Raw genomic sequence first — 24430 nt, forward strand, 5'->3', positions numbered from 1 at the left:
AGAAGCGGACTTGGCCGAGTTAGTCACAAAGTCCAATAAAAAGATTTGCGCCGTTGGACGTCGCAATCAGCGCGTTGAAGCACCGTTAGACTCAGCGCGAACGGATGACTTGGGCCGATTTCGCTTACGCTGATGAGGGCTCAGATTTCACGCGCTGTGCAATCTCACGACTCAATTGCTCGTTGCCAGCGTTCGGCGTTATGTTTCTTTTACCATCTTTGTACCCCACCATACCCCACCATACGACACAATGCCGCAATTTTCAGCACGAGCCAATGACGCATGTACCTCAAACCATAACCCTATTCTTCTAAGTTTGTGCTAGACTACCATAATCACGATGGATAATCCGGTGAGACAAGACTACATTGGCAGCGAGAAAGATGCATTGGAATCTACCTACTCGAGTGCTCTTTCGCTTTCTTTGCAAAACACGTATCCGGCTACCAGAGGTCAAAGTCGCATCTCCACTTGTGGCTTAACCACGCCAAACAGCTGGACCTGGTGGCTGATATGTCTCAGGGGCTGCCGTGTACTTGTTCAGATCTACGAGAATCCCTGGGTCGTTGCTTCTGCAATCGCGTGTTAGTGTATGCATACATTACACGCTACCTCAACTTACTTGTATGCGCCAGGCAATGCAACAAGAGGTCCAGGAACCCCGCTTCCTCCCTCGGTAATTTTGATCTGCGAGCAGGCCAGGTAAAACTGCGCTTTGTTGGCTTGCATAGCCATGTGTAGTGCTATGTGTTCAACGCGAAGCAGGTACTCGCCCGCGGGTGTCGTAGCAGGAATTGTTGTGTTGGGAGTAGTATACTCATCTACAAAACACTATTAGGAAATGGTCAGATTCTAAAGGGATGACAGACTCTGTCCTGGCCAGCCCATCTGTTTCTGCGCATTTACGCTCGGCATCGTAGTGCTGATTTTGAACCACACTGCGCCACTCCCATCCCAACTCTTTTCATCCCTGCCGTCTGGAACCTTTGCAAGATAGTATTGTGTCGGTCCTGGGTGGTTGACTTGTTGCGTCGAGATATAGTGGACGGTTGACCCGGCTGGCACAATTGCAATATTTGGAGCGGTTTTGGAAGTGTAGCAGCGAATGTCAGCAACGGTGGGGTTCTACATGAGTAGTGAGTGTAACAAGTATGCGATAGTAAAGAAAATTGTGACCATCGTAGAATACCTCAATGCCTTGCTTGGTATTTGCGTTCTTGGTCTCGCGTGTCGAAGACCGGTCTTTAGCCTCTGGCTTTCCTTCAATTACGAGACGTGGGAAAGTATCTATTCATGTGAACTTGCATGAAGAACATTTGATAAAATCGGCTTACAGTGTGCCTGTGCTACAGTAGCGACAGCCAGAATTGTAGCGAGTACATGCATAACGGGCATTCGGATCATACACGATGTGAAACGGTTTTTGCTTTTACCTCGATCTCTTATATGTGGTCCATCGTCAGAGTTATACGGACGACATACCAGCTGACTCGAGAACCTTAGATATATGAGCTTGGCTATATCGCAGATACTAATGTAACCTATTGGGCACTGCAAGTATATTACAATATGCCAATGTCGATGAAATGACCAATAGACATCGGCCTCCGTATATGTCATATACTAGATTCAGACATCTGCCGGCACAGAGTGAGGGCACAGCTGAATCATATATCGTCGCAAGCGCGACATCGATTTCACAATCACAATGCGATGATGCAGACATTTTGATCACCCATAGGTTGTCGGACAAGTCTTTAGAGAAAAGTTGAATTCCCATATAGCACGAGTCATGCCGCTACGCTAACGTCGAGCAAAGTAAAACGAACGAAATGTTGAGGTCGTGTCGAATCGTGAGCATGCACATCTAGTGCATGTAGCGGAACTCAGGGTGTCTGTATCCGAGGTCCTTTATCTGAGCAGCGGTTTTGCCAACCAGACGGTGGTCTCGCTTGCCCAGGTCGCGCTGCTTGTTCTCCCACTTGCAATAAAAGATTCCGAAAGTGGCGAGAAGGCACACGCAGATCTGACCAGCCAAGTTGATAGTATGACCTGTCGGATACTTTGGTGCATCCTGGCTAGTATACGTCCTGCGATATGTTAGCTACATGTTTCAATCGTAACTTCTCTGTAATTTGACGTACCAGGTCGCAAGAATACCTCCAGCAGTACCAAGCGTGACCACGTAAGCAGTCGAGACCGAGCGGACAGCAGGACCTGCTGCATTGTTTGCCGCCCACGCGAGGAAACCAGGACCACCTGGAAATGCGCCAATGGTGATAAGGAAAATACCGCCGTATCTGACGTTCGGGTCGGTAGCCCATCGCATAATAGAGAAGCCCGCAATGGCCGGGAGCGTAAAAATGGCGAGGTAGATACCACGGCGGTTGGTCTTGTCCGAAACAAAGGCCACTGCAATGGCAATTAGGCACGCGCATACATAGGGAGGTACTGAATAAAGTTGAGACTTCGTGGCCGTCCAGCCAAGATCCCTGAGAATAGTGGGCTAGAAGTGTATGTTAGTATATAGAACTGTCCTGGACGAATATTGGCTTACCATGAATAGAGAGATACCCTGCACAGTGATGTTGATAAAGAAGAAGCCAAAGGCACAGAAGTAGTTTGTGATGTTCATCACAGCCCTCTTCACGTGGTGTACTTCCGTCTTCTCATTTTCATCAGCTCCACTCTTCAGCATAAGTCGCTGGGTAGCAATCATCCGCTCGCGCTCGTTCAAGAACCAGCATTCTTGTGGGCTGCGAGGCATGAGGAAGGGTGCTCCAAGGCCGACGAGTACGGTAAAAAGTCCCTCGAAGAAAAAGATGTTACGCCAGGTATGGATGATCATGCCCGAAGCTCCCCATGGCGGAATGCGAGCAAGACTGTCACCGAGTTAGAACCTCGAAATGTCAGAAAATCTGTGGCAAACTTACACAGTGGCGAGTAGTCCACCAAAGGCTCCAGCCATGGAGGCTGCAGAAACGTAAATACCGACGCGGAACAAGAGCTCGTTGCGCTTGTAAAAGCAGGTGATGAAGAAGGCAAGACCACTGTGCAGCGATCGTTAGAAACTGCTAGGTGCAGTACGAGAAAATACTTACGGCATTACACCGCCTTCAAAGACCCCTAGAAAAGCTCTTGCAACTAGCAATCCTCCAAAGTTATGCACAAAAGCGCTGCAGAGTGATACCATGCCAAATCCGCACACAAGAAGTGGCAAATAGTACTTTGGGCCGAGTTTCTTCAGGAGAATGTTGCTGGGTACTTCGACAAACATGTAAACAATGTAGAATATCGAAGTCACCCAGTTGAAGCGGACACCCACGAGGTTCAAGTCCTCAGCCATACCCTGAATGCGTGCATTTCCAACGTTTACACTATAAAGGTGGTCAGCAAACAGCTTTGTGTGTAGCGAAACGGTCCGTACCGATCAAGAAAGCATAGCAGATATAGAAAGGTACTGAGCGGCACGATCACTCGATCCAGTTTGCGTCGGACCTTCTTCTCCTCCTCGGGCGTCCAGGTAAACTCGCCATCAGTAGATCGGTCGCTTCCGTTGGCCTCTTCAACTACCAAACTTGTTAACGTTTGACTAAAGCAAGACTGACCAAAAACATACAAAGAACATTATCTCCCTTCTCCATCTCAGCAGGGGTGCGATTCAGACGCGTCCCCATCGATGCCAGTCCCGTTGTTGCCATCTTGATGAAGCTGGATTCCGAGGTCGAGATTCAGAGTCAGCGAGGCAAAATCTCTTCGTCGTTGTGCTGTAGCCCCACACGTTCCGTAAGTCTGGGGAAAGGAATCTGGGGAAGAGCACAGCCCATATAAGAACGTAGGATGCGTCCCGATACCCGGTTAGCTCACTTGTCGCACAACCGTGTATTGGGGCGCAAGTCGACAGCCAGGAAAGAGGAATCGGCAGTTACTTCGCAGCCTCCAGAGGAAAGGAACACAGCGCCATATCTAGCTCGATGTCCGCTCCACTACGCTCTTATCCTGTTCAAGCTGGCGGCTTGATTGAACAGGGTGCGAAGTCGGTGCGGAAATTTTACCGAGTCGACACAGGAGCCCTACACAACGCCGCATAATTGTTAACGGCCTCCTCTTTGGCTGGTGTGTTGCGGGGCTCTTTCTTGGCCGACATGGGATTGACTCGTGGAGCATGCGAGTGTGGCGGGAAGATGGATTCATTGTGGTCATTTTGAAACGCCATGCTTGGCGAAGCGGGACGAGAACTTTGGCGTTGTTAGCAGCTCACAACGGGTTTCGGCAGTTCTTCTCTCTCTTCAAAGCTTCTCAAACATGCTAAAGGTGTCGCAGTTACAGGAGTCTTGGGTCAGACTAATTTCGACTGGGCAGACTGCGGTCAGATTACGGGCGTACCTACTGTGCAGGAGGACTTTACCCACAGGCTCTTCTGGACAAGCCATACATGAACGAATCCTCTCCCGCCAGCCCGAACAGGTGGATTAGTATTTGCTGCATATCTGCATCTATGCACAGCAACACTGCATGCGGTGTATATTACTCAGGTGTTCGGTATGTTTTCGTGTAGTAATCGGGGACATCCAGCAGCGGTGCCTCTGGCTTTCTTATGCTACGCGTCATAATATGCCGATGCGCATGGATAGTACGGCCCCTGCGACCTCGGAATTCACCCGATTCCTTCAACTGCGTCTGTGTTGTAGACTGGTTTCCTTATCTGTCCATGGGCGACGCAATATCGCATTCTACTAATGCGTCCGGAGCAAGTCGATATTCTTGAATTTCTCAGTGCAAGCGTGCGCGATAGGGTCACTCAAGTGGGCCACCTGCATGCTTGCATCTAGACTGTTCCGGCTCGGTTCAAAATAGTGGCTGCGACATGTGACCAGTCTGCTATATCGATGGAGAACAAGGTTACAGAAACGTGCGCGATAGTCCTCGGTAACCGAAGCTGTCTATAGAAAAGGTGAAGTGAGACGGGCGTTGGCGGCATGGATTGAGAAGGGACCAGCAGTCACCGCCACGCGGATGGAACCTTGGAAGGTAGGATACGAGCTATCGACCTAGAAAAACGGCCACTTCGAAGATCAATATGATTTTGCATCAACACCATACAGGATACCCAACTTTTTGCAGAATCTCGTCCCAACGGCACGTTGTGTCCACGACCTACGACTCCACAGTTTCAACGCAATGACAACCGCTTCCCCTCATAACCCCATAAATCTCCACAGCCGCGCACCGGGAGGAATGTCCCTTCTCAGCAGCACTATCTCTGGCGTCTCCATCTCGTATCCACCAACTCCTTGATCACCTCTCTGAGCCCATCCGGTCTTCCCGACGCGTCACCTAGATCTACCCTTGGAGTCGACGACAGCTGTGTGGGCGTTTGTGGCTTCTCCGGCTTTACACTCGGTACCTGCTGCGTCACGGCAGTCGCCTCGAACGTATGAATATCCTCGGTTGCGGCTACTTGGTCCCGTGACCGGTCCTGAGCATCGCCTCGAGAAACTGAGCATCGGCAACGTCAGCTTCCCCTGCCTCGCCAGATTGCTCTTCTTTGTCCACAATGTTACTGTGCGGTACGATCAAGCGACCATTCTGAGACCCAGCTTATATGATGCTGTTTTCTTGCAGACCGATCCCTTCCTCGGAATCCTATTTATCATGCTCTAGGAAAGCTGTGCGGAACTTCTTCCAAGAGCTGGAAGATTGCCATGTCTGCAGCTGCGGTCTATTCGTCGGTTTTCTAAAGCATCTCACTCTGTCCGTGGGTTCATTTCTCTCCTGTCTTCAGTCATCGTGCTCTATTTATGCATGCCTGGCCTCGACCATTCACCCTCTCGATCTATGCGCTACTTGAGCTTCGGCAGCATGATCTTTAGTCAATCTTGTGTAAGCTTCGATATCTTTGTTTCGACCTTGCAAGTGCAAGTGAATGTCATGGTAAAGTATATTTGGGTACAGACTTTCATGCATACTGGTCTCAAGCCTTTCCCGAGGTAGGGTCACTCTTCCTACGTTGAGCCTTCTGTCCTTTTTTGTCACGTTCCTGGCCAACACGACGTATTAGGAGGTATTTAAATGAGTAGTGCTTTGTTTTGTTACCTTCAGTCTTATTGTATCTCTCATCATTGAAGATGAAATTGCTTCTGGCTTTATGACTACAATCGTACTAAGCTGCGAAACTAATGCACATAGCTGGCTATACAATCTGATGCTTGGATTATTAGCAAATCTACGCTGCAACCAAGATATATACGACACTCATGGCCTCATATACAGACCTTGAATCAATACTCGACAATGATCAAGGACACGTTACCAATCAAAGGTGTGTCACTAATAGAACATTGAAAGCACCAGTACTACTATGTGAAGCATTATCATCATAGCTGACAGTGTGTCGTTTCGAAAAAATTCACTACAGGTTTTTAGTATAAAATCTTGGTGTTTGCTTCGCCGTCTTTGTCTATGCTCCGTACATCACTGAGCGTTTTTTTTGACATACTCAGCTGCCGACTCCCTGAATGGGCCCAAGATGTGCACAACATACCGTGTGTACTTCTATTGTGGACACCTCAAATCCACGACTACTCACGAACAGTCCGGGGTCGAATGCACACTCAACGAAGCAAGGAGCATTACAATCAACAAGAAGTGCAAGCGCTGCATAACACGAACGTCACAGCGAAATGCAAGACTGAACGGTATCCTGGATGGCGCAGAAGTACCATCGATAATCAAAGCCGAAGACGACTGTGCTGATGCTGACAATGACTAGCATTATGGATATGTGGATGCCTGAGTCGACGTGCTTCACAGTCCGGTGTTTCACAAAAGGCTATGGGTGGTACAGGTGGTGTGCTGGATCCTATAATTGGATTTTTTTGGATTTGAGTCAAGATCTTACATCTTGTATTTACCAAGATATTGCCATACCTGCCCTACAACATGCCTGACTCCTCTAAATTGCCCAATCAACATAAGTGTGTCGTCTTGGGTGGAGCACCTTTAGAGTCAAGAGAGAAGTCTGGCGGCAATGCTGTAGTGATGTAAACTCAGCTTACAAACATTCATATCTCTTTCAGTCTCAGCAACAATCACAGCACATAAGTGACAAGCATGCGTAGCCTATACACCAAGCGCATAACGCCTCCATCTCTTCTTTATGTTGTATTGGGGGCACCAAGACTGGCCAGCGGACAGCGCTTGTGTCGCCGTTATCCAAACAATTGTAACCGGCATTGCATCCACACCACTCTGTCCATCTGCACCAGCGTCCTCGTCGCAGCTGTTCACAGCATGAACATGGGCTAGATTTGTAAACAGCTATTTGCGTTCATCTTTGTCTGCGAGGACGGCGTCCTTCCACCGTGTTGCCTTTGATGACCTGAAATATCATGTCTGATGGTGAACAGCCGTGAATTCCCGGCGCCTTGGAAGGGGCAGGCGCAAATGTTGCTATCAACTCGCGACAGGCTCCCAACGCATACAGAATGACCTAATGATATGTCTCTAAGCGTGCTAGGAACGGCTCTTAAACTCGAAGATTATGCGGAAGGGGCGTCACATAGGGCGAATGGTTGAGGACGTATGTTGCGAAGGGCGCCAGGCAGGAAGAGCGGTGGGAGCGAACAATCATGTCTCGGAGGGATGACGCGAGAAGGAAACATAGCAGCCATAAGACATGTCTCCGTACAAGTGGCAGGTGGTTTGCGCGTAAGTGACAGCGACGTGTAGAATGCAAGGCTGCCTCGCAGGATCCGATGCGCGGCCGCTTAGGGCCGGGCTGCTATCGATAAGTTCCGACGGATGTTCCGATGAACTCACCACTCTAATCCAAAGCCGCCCTCTGACTTGAATACTGCGCTATTCGCGCCACATCACAACCATATCACGAAACATCTCATCTCCCATCAATATGGCCAAAGTTGAGGGCGCACCAGCACATGGTGCTGTAGCCCACCTCCTACCACAAACGTACAAGCGATTGGTCTCGGAATGGCTCGAGGAGGACACGCCGAGCTTCGATTATGGTGGCTTCGTTGTGGGCGAGGAAATATCTGAGGCGAAATTGCTAGGGAAAAGTGAAGTAAGTGTCAGCACCCTTCGTGGTGGTCTTAGCTAACATTGGCAGGGCATAGTTGCAGGCGTCCCCTTCTTCGATGAAGTCTTCCGGCAACTGGGCTGCACGTGCGTCTATTATAGTGACTCACATTGTCAGATCTGGTATTGACATTTGGTAGTGTAGAATGGCACGTCAAAGAAGGTGCCTCCTTCCAACCTGTAACTCACTGCGCCACGGTACGCGGCCCTGTCCGCCACCTCCTTCTCGGTGAGCGAGTGGCTCTCAATACGCTCGCCCGTTGCTCCGGTATCGCCACCAAGTCTAATCGTCTACTTACCCTTCTACGTGGAGCTGGCTACCCAAATATTCTCGCCGGTACCAGGAAAACTACACCAGGTTTCCGACTCGTGGAAAAGTATGGCATGCTAGTGGGTGGTGTGGATGCGCATCGAGTTGACCTGAGCGCGATGACGATGCTGAAAGACAACCACATCGTCGCTGCAGGAAGCATCACCAACGCCGTAAGAGCTGCCAAAGCGGCGGGTGGTTTCGCAATCAAAGTTGAAGTCGAATGCCAATCATTCGACGAAGCAGATGAGGCTATCGCCGCTGGTGCTGACATCGTCATGTTGGACAACTTCACTCCTGAGGGTGTTCAGGTCGCTGCCAAAGACCTGAAAGACAAATGGGGGCGAGGTACTGGAGATAGGAAACAAATCCTTGTCGAAGTAAGCGGTGGGCTTACCGAATACAATGTGGAAAAGTATGTCTGTGGGGATATTGATATTGTAAGTACAAGCAGCATACACCAAGGAGTACCGCATGTGGACTTCAGCTTGAAAATTGTACCCAAGAGTAAGAAAGATGGCGGGGAAAGCCTAGCGGTATGATTGGAGAGTGGGTAAATTATATGTGAGTACATCTTAGGATACTCACGCCCTTTGCGCCCGGGTGATCAATAAACCAACGCGATCGACTATAATCATAGTTAATATGAGTAGCGCTGTCATTCGGCTGTGAGCATGCGAATCGGGGCTAAAGATTGTTATTCTCTTGGACTTCAATAGCAAGCGTTGGTGAAAAATAAAGTCATGCTGGATGCACTCTACAACCACGCCTCATAACAGTGGGTCTAATTATGGTGGTGGCAAGAACCGTGCCGCAGTGGCACAGTATCTTAGCCGCAGGCAGCTTCTGTTCTTGTAGTAGACTTGTGCTCAACAAAGCAGAGTATGCATTTTCAATCAAAACTTGGGTCTCGCCTTGTTCTACACAATAAGCTTGTGCAAGAAAGCAAGCATTAAAGTTCTCGGTACCCAAGCGAACTACGCTTGCTTCACTCGTCTCCCGTGTACGCCGTAGTATAGACTAGAAGGAGCGACATCCTTGAGCCTCAATCTCGTGTTGTCATTCATTATGCTTGTGTTGCATGAAGCCGAACGGTATTCTCAATCGGCTCGCAAAGTCTTGGATCCTACATTGGGTAGGATGAGCGGAAGAGCGTGCATATGCATCATCTCACGTATATGGATAAGACAAGTATAAAAGGATGAATCTTAGGCACCTCTTCGCACCATCGCTCTCTTCCACAGATTCCAGCTTCGACATGCAATACCTCAACATCATCCTCGCTCTTACTGCTGTAGTATCAGCTATCGATATTCGGGCGCACAACGAGTCGCACTGTAAGGGTGTTACCTCAACTTACAAGAACGCCCAACCTGACCGGTGCTATGCTGGTGGCGGCGTATCCTACGCTTGGTCATTTGTTGCTATTCCTACGAACTGGAAACTGAGCACCAGGTCTCACCAGGTAAGTCATGGCCATACTAGTTGCGTGTGAGACACATACTAACTTCGTATCTCCACCTCTGCAGGGCGGCAATTGTAAAGAGTTGGTTCACACGTTCAACTCGGATGGCAAAGACTCAGTTTGCCATGGTGCACCCGTTAACAACGTATTGTACACAGGAGCCGGCTACGGCTTTATCAACAGAAAAAGGTCGGAAAATATTGCTGTTGACAGCGAAGACTGCGTCTGGAAACCAGACCTTTTAACTCTAGAAGACGGCACAACGTACACCCTTACAGATGTTGAAGAAGAAACAGTGAAGATCATGTAAGCAAAATTCTAGACCCCAAATAAGCACCTGAGTATAGTGTAGTAATCGTATCGTGCTATATAGAGTCGACTACGCTTGGAACGGCACAGCTGCTGAACATATGCCAAGCGTATTCGACAAGTATATTGCACAGTAGTGTTACTAAGTGTATCATCGAGAGTTGTTACCAGGTATCCTCGGTCCGATACTGCGATTCAGTCTGTTTTATCCATTTCTTAATACGATGCTGCAATAACGCAGAGCAGACGCGCCACTCACAACTTTCTGAAGTCAAATCACACCCATTCAATCAGGTCTTCTCGAATGAGAAGTATTGGAAGTTCAAGAACCTATCGGCTGTTCATTCTATGGAGACTCATTTTCCTGTATCGTGTGGGGATACTATACATGCCAGGAAAGCAATTGGAAGAGAACTTACACCCTCTCTACTCTATTTCTGTTGCTGCTCTTATCTCCATCTCTCGTCTTTTGTGGCCTTTGGAAAATGAACAAAGTGTTGCTGGCGATGCTTTCTACATATGACAGAGATTGATGAGCCCAGTCAAAAGCAGTTTGCTTCCCTCACACTATGAAGTGTTCTCTACAGTCAATGTCTACCATTCTACTTGTTGCACATTCACCTTCACTTCTGCCACTGACATCGATGTTTCATGAATTTTCTTGAGTTTAGCAGGTGGAAATCAACATGACCCTGTTCTTGTTTGCGTAGACAACAAAGAAGCTATGGAGCACTGGTAAATTGTGCGACTGTGACTCCAACAGCTACAGCATTACACTGTACTATCACAATGTCTCCTCCAGGACTACAGTGAACCAGCCTCTATACTTCGTGTTCATCTTTCTGTAACGCAACATCACTCTCCCCTTCTGGATACACCTAACCTTTTCTGCACCGCAAACCACGTTGGCTTTCTGGAACGCACACTCCAATCATTGCCATCCGCTTCTGCAGGACAGACGTAAAGACATGCGCTCAAGAGTACTCATTACTACGGTGCTGGCCGCCCTGAGCAACGCCCACGAAGATCATCAGAGTGAAGGCGGGCAGTACACACTGACCGACGACCTGACTTACAAAAAGTTCTTCTCCGCCTTTGACTTTTTCGACGGCCCAGATCCAACCAAGGGTTTCGTCAAGTACCAGAACCAGGAGAATGCGATCAAGCAAGGTCTAGTTGGCTACCTCGAGGATACACAGTCCGTGTTCATGGGCGTTGATTACACGACCAAGGACACTGCTGGCCGCGCTTCCGTTCGCCTTGAGAGCAAAAAAAGCTGGAACCATGGCCTGCTCGTAGCGGACATCCGCCATAGTGAGTATTCCCTTACAAACTGCATGTGAGACATACACTGACTTCGTATGATCGTCTCTAGTGCCCGCCTCTGAATGTGGGTCTTGGCCGGCCTTTTGGCTTTTGTCGTCCTCGGCAGACTGGCCCCAGGGTGGGGAAGTGGACATCCTCGAGGGCGTGAACGACTACGAAAGTAACTCTGTTACCTTGCATACAACCACGGGTTGCATGGTTGATAACTCGACATCAGCAGGAGGAGGATCTGGTGTAGCCGGCGATATCGAAGCGGCACCATTCACTGGTCTTATGTCTACAGACGATTGCGATGTTGCTGCGCCAGGTCAACTCAAGAACGTCGGATGCTCTATTCATGCTCCCGAAATCATGTCTGGTATCCAAACTGGTGGTAGCGGTAACACTGACACCGGTGGTGCTGTGCCTCTTCCCTCGTACGGAACGGAGTTTAACAAAGCTCAAGGCGGTGTCTACGCTATGGAATGGAGCACGATTGGAATCTCGGTATGGTTCTTTCCTCGTGAATCTCACAGCTTCACTGAAAACTTCTCTTTAAACACAACCCTTCCCAACCCATCTCGCTGGGGCACACCTATAGCCCACTTCAGCGGTTCCGGTTGCGACTTCTCTGAGCGCTTCCGAGATCTTAAAATTATCTTTAATATGGCTTTTTGTGGTGAATGGGCAGGCGCTGAGTGGAACAAGTCTTGTGCCAAAAAGACTGGGGTTGCAACCTGTAATGAGTATGTTCGCGATAATCCCGAGGTATTTAAGGAGGCATACTGGGAGATTGCTGGGTTGAAATGGTTCCAGAAGGGTGCTACGTAGAAGCGCGCTTATACTCCGGTGACAAGTTTCAAGGCGCAAAGCGAGTAGTTTGCTTGGTAGCTTGGTAAGTGGCTCTCTATCACGCTTCGCCTAGCAATCTCAGATATACTTTTCACGACTAATTCTACATCACACAATCCAATAATTCATACTTGGTAACGTGTGCAACGCCAGAGTCGGTTGATGGCCTGCCGCGATCCCTCAGATGGTATACCTGAACCTGGGACTATCGTCACCCATCTCAGCAATGTCCTCCTCAGCCATTCCCTCGACCAAATGCTCTTCCTCACCCTTCTCACGTCTCGAGTTGATACGTCCAAGTTGAAACCACATAACAGCGTAGCATATACAAGCAAAACCCACCATGGCCATAGTAATTCCATGACCTTTGATAAAGCGAGGTCGGTCCGCTGTAGGGTATATCTGGACTTCATTAGTGTATAGTTCATAGGCAGTCTGCAAGTTAAAGAAAGACTTACAAAAGCACTCATGATACCCGCACAATTACCGATACTCAACTGCAATCCCGTTGCGGTTGTCCTCTTTCCGTATCGCGGCAGATTCGTAGGAAGCCAAGCCAATGGCAAACCAACACAAACATACAGTCCCATCGCGACGAGGAAACAACCCGCGTAGTGAACGCCAGAGCTCGCATCGCTGATCAACATGGCGTATCCAACAATACTAACCACGCCAAGCAAGATACTGTAGAATCCGCGCTTTTGCTGTTTGTCCGAGAAACGCGCAACAACCAGGTACGTAATCGCACCCAGTGCGTAACACGGAATGGTAAGGACTTGTATCATCGCGCTGCTAGCGGTGGTGTTGATCGACCTGATAATAGTCGGCAAGAAAGTAGAGTAACCGTAAAGCATGGTATCACTCCCGAACTGTGCGAAGCAGAATACCCAGACCTTCCAGTCCTTGACGCACTTCCTCACGTCGTCCCAGTGGAACTCTGCTGCTTTCTTGGTGTACCCGGTTTGGCGCTTGAGCCGAGCTGCAGCAAAAGCCTTCTCCTCAGCAGTGAAGAAATAGGCCGTTTCTGGGGTATTGGGAAGAATGAACCAGGTTGCGATACCTAGGGCAAAAGTAGGAATTCCTTCTATTATCATGATCCAGCGCCATCCACGCTGACCGGCTGTGCCGTCCATGTGCCCAATTGCATAGGCGAGGAGACCACCGCATGCTCCAGCAAGCGCAGCGGAGACGAAGAGGTATCCGATGCGCAGGGCCAGTTCACGTTTGGTGTAGAAAAATGTCAGGTAAACGGCCATTCCAGGGAACAGACCTCCTTCAACAGCACCAAGGAGCAGACGACATGCGATCAAGCCACCGTAGCTCTGTACGATACCAGTCAAGGTCGCGATGATACCCCAAGCGACGGTGATGAATGCTATCCATCGCGAAGGCGTGAGTTTCTTCAAGACCAAATTCGACGGCACCTCAGAGAGAATGTATGTTACGAAGAGAATCGAAACTGCGGTCTGAAATTGAGAATCGTCCATGTTAAGGTCTTCCTGTAGACCATAGAGTCGCGCATTGCCGATGTTGACTCTGTAGTCGCGTTAGTGGGCTTCTCGAGCGAGTCGTCAACTTGCAAGTTCCAAGTCCATCGGGAATTGTGTTTCCTCGTCCCTTTGCCCCAGCCGAAAAAGCAGTGTAACAAGCAAGAAAATCCTAAAACTGACCGATCGAGGAAACTGAGCAAATACAGCAGCATTACCACCGGAATAACGAAAAGATCAAGCTTGCGAACAATTTTTGCTTCGAAAACTGGATCAATACTCTCCAGCTGTATGCCCAGTTCATCGCTCTCTTTCGCAGCATCTGGCACCGCTGGGTCGTACTGTTTCTCGATATCGCTCATGGTGTCGTCAGGCGTTCGCGTCTAGTTCCTCGGAGAATTAAAACGACGATGATTGATGATTCGACGCGAGGGGAGGCCTGTCGCGTTAACTTTGCAGTTGCAAAGCGTTGTTTGAGCAAAGTATGATGAACGAGTGGCAGCGTCCCGTGTATTATCGCGTCTGGCCAAAAGGCTGATATGTCATCCTGTCGCACTCCAACGTTTTGCCACGAAAGGGAAATGCTCATGCTTTAAATTTGTCGGCTTCGACATCGGACGAGTCTGCAAGGGCCCACTACTGGACGACAATGCCGGCGGGCAGATCTATGGCGGGGGGCTGGAGCCAATGGAGCACAGAGCTAGCTGTTTGTGGTATGACGTTGACGGCTACCCTACCTGTAACACAGATATGGCCGCTGGGCAACTGATAACGAACCACACGTTTTCCTGGTTCGATGTTTGCCAATTTTCCAAGGTTGGGGGAGATGTCAGACGAAAGATGGGGGTGCTCGCGTACCTCATGCGTGAGGTGGTGTAGACGGTTGTCTTCCTGCTTTGACGTCTTCATCGCATTAGCCCGCTGTCAAGTATCGCTTAGGCAATGCGATTAGTCCTTAGTCGTACGTTCAACCAAACAAACAATGTAGCAGAAGCTGGAGACGTGATTGCATCATATTGCGCACTGTTGTGCAGATCAACGCTGATCTGGAAACAACTTCTTTAATACCAGCTCATCATCTATTGAAGCTATTCAAGTGGGGATTTGTGTTCGTAACTAAATAGGCCTCTTTACACCAGCTCAGACGACGTCAACGACGAATAACTAAAAGACGTTGCATCCCAATCGATAGGAAGCACGATGCCAGAGTAGATATCGATCTGCGCCGAAGGATCAACTGGCCACACCAATTCATCACGCGCCAAGTCGATCTCACCTCCCGCATATTCCGCGTCCATGGCCACGGTATTCTGGGTGCAGGTACCGGCAATACACGACCGTGCAATAGCCCGAACCTCCTTTGCCATCTTCTTTCCGAGAGGCCAGAGAGTCGCCATTGTGTTGACGAAGCCGATACTCAGACGGACACGGTCCCGTCCGATCGACAGCGCATGTCCATCCAATACATAAGTGCACGCTGACACTTGTACGGCAGCGAGTTGTGAGGTGATGCACATGGTGAAGATGTTATGCTTTTCGAGGGCGCATGGGATTGCAAGGAGATTGGTGTGGATCTCTGTCGCTTTGAGTACACGTGCGGTATGTGCGTTTCGTCCAGCTTTTGGTGTAAGTGTGAAGGGAGAAGGTGCTTGGAAAGCTTGCGTAGTCATCTCCTCAGGACAGTATCCCAGTGACGAGAAAGGCCGATGCAGCGCAGAGATAGTTCTGTCTTGGTCAGTATATCGATAGTAACACATGAGGGGGTCAACTACATTGCGGCACACATGTGTGCCATAAACCTAGAACAAGTACTATCAGCTACTATCTTTGGGTTACATTTGCTGGCTGTATAGCATACATCACCTCATCTACTTGGCCGTTTAATCGAAGTGGATCCTTCTTGCAAGCTGGAAGCAACGATGACCAGATCGCGAGTTTCGTGTCGCAGTTCTCGACCAGGACCTCGTTTACTACAGCAGTGTCAAGAAAAGTGTTCATGACTGATTTGGTCAGCTCCTAAGCCACGGCCATTCTCAGTCATTAGATGAGGTAGGTGATTGTTGCCTATCAAGCGTGCTTACCAAAAGTGATGACCATGGCAATGTCATAAAGATACACGATTGAAGAATAGATCACCTCAATCTCTGCAAACTCACGAACTTGATACTCAGCCCATGTCGCTACAGGCGGTATGTTCTGCTCATGTTAGCCTATCGACCATGATGTCATGCCATCCCAACGTACTCCTGATTCAAAGTACTCATCATCACACGGTAAATCAACCGTGTTTGGTATCAGAAGTAACGAATAGAAGGGCGTGTTTGTGACGACGGCGAGATGCTGATCCACGATGTAAAGGATATAATACGTCCGTCTCCAACACTCTTCGAGCACTGAATCGTTCTCACCGTACGCTCGAGCAAAGTCTCTTTCGTTCATATGAAGTTCCAGTGCCATGGCGGTACATGTGCTGAGTTTCTTACGAGCTTCGACTCTGTTATCGCAATGGAACTCGGCAAGGGCGAAAAGCAATAGCGCTTGCACATTGAACGGGGTATGCGTAAGGTTCGGTGATGTAACGGCCTCCAGAGCTGTCGTATAGTAGGGCTCTGATGGTGTCCAGGGCGCGTAGATTGAGCCAATCCATTCTAAGACAGATAGAAGAGTGGTTATCCCATGGTTGTCTTGTAGACGCCTCGACTGTAGGTAATGCGAAGGCAGGACGATTGGGAAGGGAGGCCAGAAGTATTCGAAATATAACTCTAACAGTCGATTTTTGTCGACTTTGAACGCCAGGTGATGGTGTTGGTTCTGAGAGGGCACGACTGGTATGAAATCATCTGCTGAGCTGCTAGTGGGCGTCCCTTGACTCGATTGATCAGATGACGATATTGCCGATATTTTGTGCTCTTCGCTGGAACAACCATCGCGTTGGGTCGCCGAATGCTGTGGATTCCTAGCCTCCTGTTGCAGTCGCAAGCGTCGTTCCGCAAGTGCAGCCTTATTCAAGCCTCCTCTTCTGGATTTCTGATAGACACATTCTTTCCCGTCGCGCCTGCACCTACTGCAAACTGGTTGTGTAGAGTCGCATTTCACGTGTCTACTGCGACACTGTGCGCATGCCAGCACTACCCGGTCGATGCGTTTCGAATCGGACGACAATTCCATCCTCGGGCGAAGATGACGCGAAGGCTGCTACAGGATCTTGATTGTAGTTTGGAGCAATGTCATAAACAACCACCCTGCACGGCAGTGCGATGAGAGAATCAAAAGTCTTTCCAGTACAAAACTTGATACGAAGGGACAAAGAGGTAAGCACAATTCTTAAGGCTTACCGAACTGGCTGTACACTGTGACACCTTTCCAGGCTGGACGCCGCGCCTGCCGAGGCGGCAAGAGTCAGGCGTGCATTTGGGGGCCGGTCCTTGGGGCCTCAACATAACCGAAAATCGTGAATATGTGCTGGTAGTGGTTAACAAGTATGATCACATATGGCACGGCACGTAGGTTCAGCTATGCAACACGTAAAGTGCCGTCATTATCTCCGTACATTCGCAAGCCTTTCTACCATACAATAAACTAGAAATAATTGCACTAATAAGTCCACATGCAGCCTTCATTATACGACAGGCCAACGTAGCAACATCCAAATCGGGTCTCAATGCCAAACATGTAATCATATGCGTTCCAGACCTGACGGGCATAATCCGTACCAGCTGGAGATTGTCGCTTTTCCATCGTGTATCTATAATTGAAGGTGAGAAAGCAGTGGGGACAAGCTGCGAGCCTATCGCAGCTTGCCATGTTCCTGGGCCTCTTTGACTTGTTCAAAGACCTGCAATATCATGTTAGCTGTCTGGACTCTGCAATCTTGGATCATGTGGTATCGCATACCTTTAGCATCTTTCTACGCGCACCGAGAGCGTTGACGCCACGCTTCTCCAAGCCTTCGTCATCGAGCTCGATAAGCTCCTGCCACTTGAGATCCTTCAGGTTATCTGTATACTTGTGCAAGCGGAGACTCCGAAGCCAGTTGGGAATGTCCGAAAGCAGTCCAGGGTCGGTAGGGTCCTCCGGAGGCTTCGAGCTGCCGCGACGGCCTCGGGGAGATCGACCGCGATCGATGTTGTCACCAAGGAAGCCATGGCCATCATTGCTGCCGCCAGCAAGGCCGAACTGAGCGAGGTTCAACGCGCCCATGCCGTTGTTCATCATACCACCACCGTAGTCGGCAGCCAAGAATCCGTTGGCCTGAGGCGAGGTAAAGTTACCCATGGCACCCATACCCTGGCCCTGCATCGCGAAGCCAGGGGAGCTAGGGCGAGATCGGCGACCTTGCATAGCGGCCAATTGTTGGGCCTGAAGAGCAGCCGCCTGTTGTGGGGTCAGTACCTGACCCAGCTCATTGGTCATGAGGATATTTCCATTGCCCATCTGAGGCATGCCAGGGGACATGGGCCCGTTGTCCGAAGACCGGGCACGGCGGAACTTGCGCACATCATCCAGCTGGATGCGATTGTTAACAGTGGACAAGGCAGCCAACTTCATAGCAGTGGCATTGGCTACCATATCAGCCTGGTTGTTAGATTGTTGGAAGTTGGCGACCATGGGAGTGCTCAATTGAGAGGCCCAGCTTCCACCTGGGGCGTAAGAGGGCGAAAGAAGTGGCATGTTGGAAGAGTTGGCCTCGAGCGCGTTCAGTGTAGTGGTCTGCACATTGTTGCTATCGTTCTGGAGAGGGAGGCGAGGCGAGCGGAGACCGGCAGATGGAGGTGGTTGAGAGAACTGGCCCATGGGCGGCTGCTGGTGTTGCTGCTGGCCCGAAGACTTGGGGCGATTCGCGCTCTCGTTCCAGGGTGATGCTGGCGGAGCATTGTTCTCCCTCTTGTTATCTTCGGGAGCGGAGATGGTGGGAGCTGCCAGGGAGCTGCGGTCTCCAACGGTGCTATTGCGGTTGGACGCCGGCGCAACGCCGACCACATCGGTGAATTCAGCCTTCTGCTTGGCGATAGCAGCCGCGGCGTCCGGGAACATGCGGTTGATCTGGGATGTCTCCAAGCCCGAGTTGCGTTTTCCAGCACCCGGGGATGGCGGAGGACGACCGAGACCCATGGAATGACGGTTTTCACCCGTGCTGAGCTTGCTCATAGCGTCGCTCAGCTTCTGTGTCATGGGATCTGGTGCATGTCAGCATGGGGAGGACGTTGGAGAAGTTATCTGACTTACCCTTCTCTCCAAAATTGGCCGGGGACAGAACTCCGGACATGGGCACATTCTTGGACATCTGCTGCAAGACTTGGATAAAGAAGCGAATCTGCACCTGCGTCGTCTGCTGCAGCAGAGCATAGAGCGCTGCAGTTCTCTCGGCCTCGCTGAGGACGCGGAACCACTGCTCTATAGCACTCAGCTCGTCCTTGAAGTCCTGGTCGAGGGTCGCGGTCGCCATCTCTTCGAGTGTGGTTTCATACTGGTCGATGTCGGCGAGCCACTGCTGAGCAGCGCGTTCCATTTCGTCCGGGTTACCCGACTGTGTGTTGTTGCGACCAAAGTAGATTTCGGAAGCGGGACGAATACCACGGTTGGCGAGAGGGGAGGGGAAGCCGCCTAGATCAGCGGAGGCACGGAGATGGTGGTTGGCACCGAGGGAGCTTCGGGCCTGGGGCGGGCGGAGCGAGCTGGAGCCCTCGGGGGTGCTGTTCCTGTTCGCAGCTATATGGCTGGCAGACATGGCGGCGTGAGGAGGTTGAAATTCTGGCCTCTGGTCAGTATGGTTCGGGCGGATACAAGTGATGGCATGCCGGATGCTGGCAGACGTACAGTGTGGGTAGCCGAGTACACGGGTGGTGGTAGTAATGTGTGCACACGAGTCCTGCAGTCCCAGCTGTGCCTCAAAGGACGTCGAGTTGCGAAATATCAGGAGAGTTCCGGTTTCGCGGGAGGGCTGATGGGTGCAGGGGATGCGCTTGGCCGGGATGCACGGGCAAGCAGCGCAACAAGAAGAAACGGCGTAATATATCAAGGTACAGAGAAGGGAAACGTCAGCGAGAGAGAGGTGGAAGAGCGGAAGAGCTCACTGCAAGACGTGAAGGGGGAGGACGGTGTCAAGGTCTCATGGCTCGAAAAGGCGTTGGTTCGTTGCTAGCGCGCAGCCAATCACGGAACCCTGCGTCAAGGCTGAGGCAATGGCTCGATTGTTCTAGCGCTGGTGCTCACCTGTTACAGACAGATGGGGCAGACATGCCTACAAGCTGTCTGCTTGCATGCCTTTGGTCGTCATCTCCGACTGTCTTAGCGATGCAGCTTGTCATGGCTGCCTGTGAATCCCACGAGCGTCTGTGGAACATATCTCCGCACACCAGCACCACTCCACTCCACACACCCACCGAACGACATGGCACCTTTGCTGTTTCGAGCCAGTGCAAACGCTCAGACACACACTCGTTAGCAGCCACTCCATGCTAGGCTGTCAGCAACAGAAGCATACGTAGCGCACCCTTTCTGTAACAGCTTCTCTGCCGTGTCCTACTGCTTATTGGCGAGCCGCGCCGTCAAACGCCCCGAGAAACAAAAGAAATTCTTCCCGAGACGCGTTCATGCACCGACTGTAGCTAAAGTTAGTCGTTCGGAACCACGGCCACAGAGGTCGTGCGTCTTCAAGTCGTGTCCCATCATTACAGGAGTGTCGTCGATGCCTGACTGGGGTCCACTTATTGCCTGATCAGCCATCCGATGCTCGGCAGGTACATGCACTAACAGTACAAGCTACACGCCCTGGAGAGCACTACTCCAAGCATGTCTGATAGAGACAACTACTATATACTACTTGTCATAATAGAAAATCGCACCAAAACGAGCAATGTTCCCCAATCGAGATTTAGCCTTGGATGACATTTGAACTGTTTTCCTCGAAACGCCCACCAAATGCTCGTCGTGGTAACCGTCAATGTGGTCAACCAGTATTCAGAAGCGACTCGTCCGAAGCGCTTGATTGGTGGAGGAGCCCTCATTCGTAGTTGGGTGTGGCTTATCATGTTCCATGATGTCGAGAATCTCTTCAGCATCCATTGCCTGCTGCCAGATGTGGTCAACCTCTGGGTTCACGGATGATCACGTTGTGGAGTTACGGGTCCAAGGCGGTATCTTGAACGGAGGCTGATAAACAGATGTTCTCGTGACGACAGGGAAAAGGTAGACATTCCTGGAGATACTGATGCTAAGGCAGGTAAGATTGTCTCAACCATCGTGATAACGCTCTCGGCCAGACAATCCACGTCAAGGGGCTGCTTGTTGATCAATAGCATGTCGCCAGGCGAAGATGGCATATTCCATTCCTGCTCTTTTAGGTTAATCTCATCGTCATAGCTGCTGTTATAGTCGTGATCGCTGTCGCTGTCGCTGGGAGAAATAACTGCGAGGGCGCCAGGCTAGAAGTCGCGAGGCACAAGTCTGCCTTCTCCAGAGATCCACTAATCTGAATCGTTATGAGTTATACCCCGGAAGTACTCTCAAGTCCCATTCGCCGACCATTAGTTCTTACTGCTATGCGGAACCGGACGGGAGAATCCTTGTGAAAGATACAGGACAATTCCTGCCGTAGATGATATTGTCAGATTTTCGTGGTGGATGCAAAACTTTTCATGGTTGCAATGGGTATCTTCTTATTTTACACCTGCCGCACTCCGATTTCATGACGACGCCGCCGCCTGTTGCGATTGCTGTGCCGCCGACTGTATCTGGATAATCTGGCTCGTTTGTTAACATTACACGCAACAAGACGCATTCAGAAAGCATACCTCGCCCTTGATCTTCTCACTCTTGTCCTGTATTCCCTGGATCTGCTTCTCGATATCCTTGCTGCTTCCAGTCAGAGAAGAACGTCTTCCGTCTCAATCAGTCGACCTACATCTGCTTGTCGATGAATTCGAGGCGGCCGTTCACCGACATGACGGCCTCTGTCTTGTCCTGCTTCAGCAGTACTGGTCCGATCTGCTTGTAGATGTTCGCATCGTCGTCGAGTATGTCAAATTCCTGTCGTGGCAGCGATAAGTACGGGTTCCGACCTCGTGTGCGTAAAGTCCCACCTTCTTGACCGTACTGTTCTCCTGCTGTTGTGATTCGAGCTTCTGGCGTGCTTCTACTGCAGTTCCGAGCTCTGTTCCGAGATTAACCAACGAATTCGTAAGCAGAGCGAATGCCTTACCGGCCTGGAGGCCCTGGTAGCTGTCAGACAGTGCCTGGAGCTTCTTTTGCACGTCTGCCATGGCTTTGGTGATGCTGAGTAACGCGTTACAGAAAGTTGGCCCCAGTCTTGTTCGGAAGTCGCGAGTGGGATGCTGAACTTTCTCAATGCAGTTAGAAGTAACGCGGGGCTAGGTAGGTGCCTTGGCCGTACCTAGAACGACGGTCACCTCCAGCGCTCTTGTGTACGACTGCAAGCCCGGTTTCGACAAGCCGATCCCGAGCCACTTTCCGCTCAAGCACCGTCGCCCTCAGCTGCCTTCTCCTTCCTTGCCTCACACAGTCGCCCCGACCTCGCGAAACCATAGGCAAACAACACGCGATTGCCCCACTCAGATCGCCCTTCGCCGCTCGTACAATCATCCTTCACAACTCAAGCGGCGCGCGCCCCAGGATTCACGCTCCCTGAAGCCTCCACGAACCTTCCATCTTAGCTATGAGTAACGCCGACTTTCTCGGCCGGGCCATCGAGACGGTCAAAAAGGCAATTGAGACGGACACGGCAGGCGAATATGAGAAGGCATATCAGCTGTACTACAGCGCTCGTTAGTAGCCTCAAGTATAGCCCATAGGAACTTGTGCGCTGACTCGTTACGCAGTTGAGCTTTTCATGCTCGCTCTCAAATGTACTGTGACCGTCCTTACGGAACCGACAATGATGCTAATACTCAGCAGGGGAGAAGAATCAGAAGTCCAAGGACATGATCCGCGGCAAGGTGGCCGAGTACATGGAGCGCGCAGAGAAGCTCAAACAGCATCTGAATCAAAATGATGCCTCGAATCGCAAGAAGCCAGCAGCCATGGGATCCAATGGCAAATCAGCAGGCGGAAGTGGAAAAGGCGGAGGGTATGCATTCACTCCGCACACAAAAAGCACCAATTCCCACACTAACTTCTGACAGTGACGAGGATGAAGGCGAACAAGACGCCGACTCCAAAAAGCTCCGCGGTGCGCTCGCAGGCGCCATTCTTTCCGAAAAGCCCAATATCCGATGGGAAGACGTAGCAGGTCTGGAGATGGCGAAAGAAGCACTCAAGGAAGCTGTCATATTACCCATCAAGTTTCCGCATCTGTTTACTGGGAAGCGACAACCATGGAAGGGCATATTACTCTATGGGCCACCTGGTACGGGTAAGAGTTACCTGGCAAAGGCGGTCGCTACCGAGGCGAATAGCACATTCTTTAGTGTTTCCAGTTCCGATCTCGTCAGCAAGTGGATGGGTGAATCAGAACGGTGGGTCAAAACAACATGTATTGATGCGAAACGGCAACTGACACTATACCAGACTCGTAAAACAACTCTTTGGCATGGCTCGCGAGAACAAGCCTTCGATTATCTTTATCGATGAAATTGACGCCCTCTGCGGACCTCGAGGCGAAGGCGAGTCGGAAGCATCGCGACGTATCAAGACGGAACTGCTAGTGCAGATGGACGGTGTAGGCAAGGATTCCAAGGGCGTGCTTATTCTCGGCGCAACCAATATCCCCTGGCAACTCGACTCTGCCATTCGACGACGATTCCAGCGCCGAGTCCATATTTCACTGCCAGACACCCCTGCCAGGATGAGAATGTTTGAGCTCGCAGTCGGTAATACACCTTGCGAGCTGAATCAAGCCGACTACAAGAAGCTGGCGGAGCTCAGCGAAGGGTATTCTGGATCTGATATCTCCATCGCGGTACAAGACGCGCTCATGCAGCCTGTACGACTGATCCAGACGGCGACACACTACAAGCCTGTCCAGGTAGACGGTCAAACAAAGTGGACACCGTGCTCACCTGGCGACCCACAAGCGGAGGAGAAGTCATGGACAGACTTGGATGGCGATCAATTGCTTGAGCCGCCTCTCAAGGTCAAGGATTTTGTCAAGGCAATCAAGGCTTCAAGACCGACTGTTAGTGGCGAGGATTTGAAGCGCAGCGCCGAGTGGACAAAGGAGTTTGGTAGTGAGGGTGCGTAGCTGGGCTGTTGGTGCTATATACTTTTGAGGCGCTTTTGGTGTTTATATCCCCTTCTAGCATAGCGATTCCAGGCCGTAGATGGACCGGCCGGCGTTGATGCTTCAAATACACAATCAACTTGAGCTGTTCTTCCTTGACTATTTTACCAACTGCATTTATCCTGATTCAGCCTCGTTTTAATAGTCGTTGGAAAGAATCAGCATACTGCAATGGATCACCACGGTACATGATAAAGGCTGTTAAGTAATGGTAATTTACTTATCTACACTAAGCCAGACCAGCCGAGTCTAATCGATAGCATAATCGGAGTGGATGAGGGGATGAAGGGGAAACATTTGGGGGGAATCTGTGTGAAACAACCTGACCTAACCTAACCAAAACAAGCATCCCGCCGCAAAAACAATGC

General features: G+C 50.5%; 7 protein-coding genes across 7 annotated transcripts; 2 read left to right on the forward strand and 5 right to left on the reverse strand.

Annotated features, from left to right (window-relative positions):
• Positions 1–478: 478 nt before the first annotated feature.
• On the reverse strand, positions 479–5789 carry GT037_000798 (uncharacterized protein; the record flags this gene model as incomplete). The annotated part of the gene is made up of 14 exons (XM_038925845.1): positions 479–572; positions 623–821; positions 870–1125; positions 1190–1287; positions 1335–1439; positions 1483–1498; positions 1937–2090; positions 2145–2506; positions 2558–2882; positions 2934–3050; positions 3102–3377; positions 3428–3569; positions 3620–3711; positions 5752–5789. The coding sequence occupies 14 exons, from the start codon at positions 5787–5789 to the stop codon at positions 479–481; spliced, it is 2274 nt and encodes a 757-aa protein (XP_038791701.1).
• A 2123-nt stretch (positions 5790–7912) lies between these two features.
• Positions 7913–12317, forward strand: GT037_000799 (glycoside hydrolase family 16 protein; the record flags this gene model as incomplete). The annotated part of the gene is made up of 7 exons (XM_038925846.1): positions 7913–8083; positions 8129–8184; positions 8238–8914; positions 9652–9872; positions 9937–10178; positions 11140–11495; positions 11557–12317. 7 exons carry the CDS (start codon positions 7913–7915, stop codon positions 12315–12317), a joined length of 2484 nt encoding a protein of 827 aa, XP_038791702.1.
• A 201-nt stretch (positions 12318–12518) lies between these two features.
• On the reverse strand, positions 12519–14187 carry GT037_000800 (mfs general substrate transporter; the record flags this gene model as incomplete). Its single annotated transcript, XM_038925847.1, has 3 exons — positions 12519–12740; positions 12797–13874; positions 14009–14187. 3 exons carry the CDS (start codon positions 14185–14187, stop codon positions 12519–12521), a joined length of 1479 nt encoding a protein of 492 aa, XP_038791703.1.
• Positions 14188–14955: 768 nt separating this feature from the next.
• Positions 14956–16282, reverse strand: GT037_000801 (sam domain-containing protein; the record flags this gene model as incomplete). The annotated part of the gene is made up of 5 exons (XM_038925848.1): positions 14956–15550; positions 15598–15624; positions 15684–15825; positions 15907–16021; positions 16070–16282. The coding sequence occupies 5 exons, from the start codon at positions 16280–16282 to the stop codon at positions 14956–14958; spliced, it is 1092 nt and encodes a 363-aa protein (XP_038791704.1).
• Positions 16283–17612: 1330 nt separating this feature from the next.
• On the reverse strand, positions 17613–19553 carry GT037_000802 (uncharacterized protein; the record flags this gene model as incomplete). The annotated part of the gene is made up of 3 exons (XM_038925849.1): positions 17613–17660; positions 17720–19002; positions 19052–19553. 3 exons carry the CDS (start codon positions 19551–19553, stop codon positions 17613–17615), a joined length of 1833 nt encoding a protein of 610 aa, XP_038791705.1.
• A 1369-nt stretch (positions 19554–20922) lies between these two features.
• Positions 20923–22086, reverse strand: GT037_000803 (protein folding; the record flags this gene model as incomplete). The annotated part of the gene is made up of 5 exons (XM_038925850.1): positions 20923–21233; positions 21493–21571; positions 21619–21679; positions 21729–21853; positions 21907–22086. The coding sequence occupies 5 exons, from the start codon at positions 22084–22086 to the stop codon at positions 20923–20925; spliced, it is 756 nt and encodes a 251-aa protein (XP_038791706.1).
• A 413-nt stretch (positions 22087–22499) lies between these two features.
• On the forward strand, positions 22500–24023 carry GT037_000804 (vacuolar protein sorting-associated protein vps4; the record flags this gene model as incomplete). The annotated part of the gene is made up of 5 exons (XM_038925851.1): positions 22500–22608; positions 22663–22689; positions 22739–22910; positions 22966–23298; positions 23351–24023. 5 exons carry the CDS (start codon positions 22500–22502, stop codon positions 24021–24023), a joined length of 1314 nt encoding a protein of 437 aa, XP_038791707.1.
• Between the last annotated feature and the right edge of the window lie 407 nt (positions 24024–24430).

Source organism: Alternaria burnsii (genome assembly GCF_013036055.1).
Source record: "Alternaria burnsii strain CBS107.38 chromosome Unknown 705, whole genome shotgun sequence".
NCBI lineage: Eukaryota > Fungi > Ascomycota > Dothideomycetes > Pleosporales > Pleosporaceae > Alternaria > Alternaria burnsii.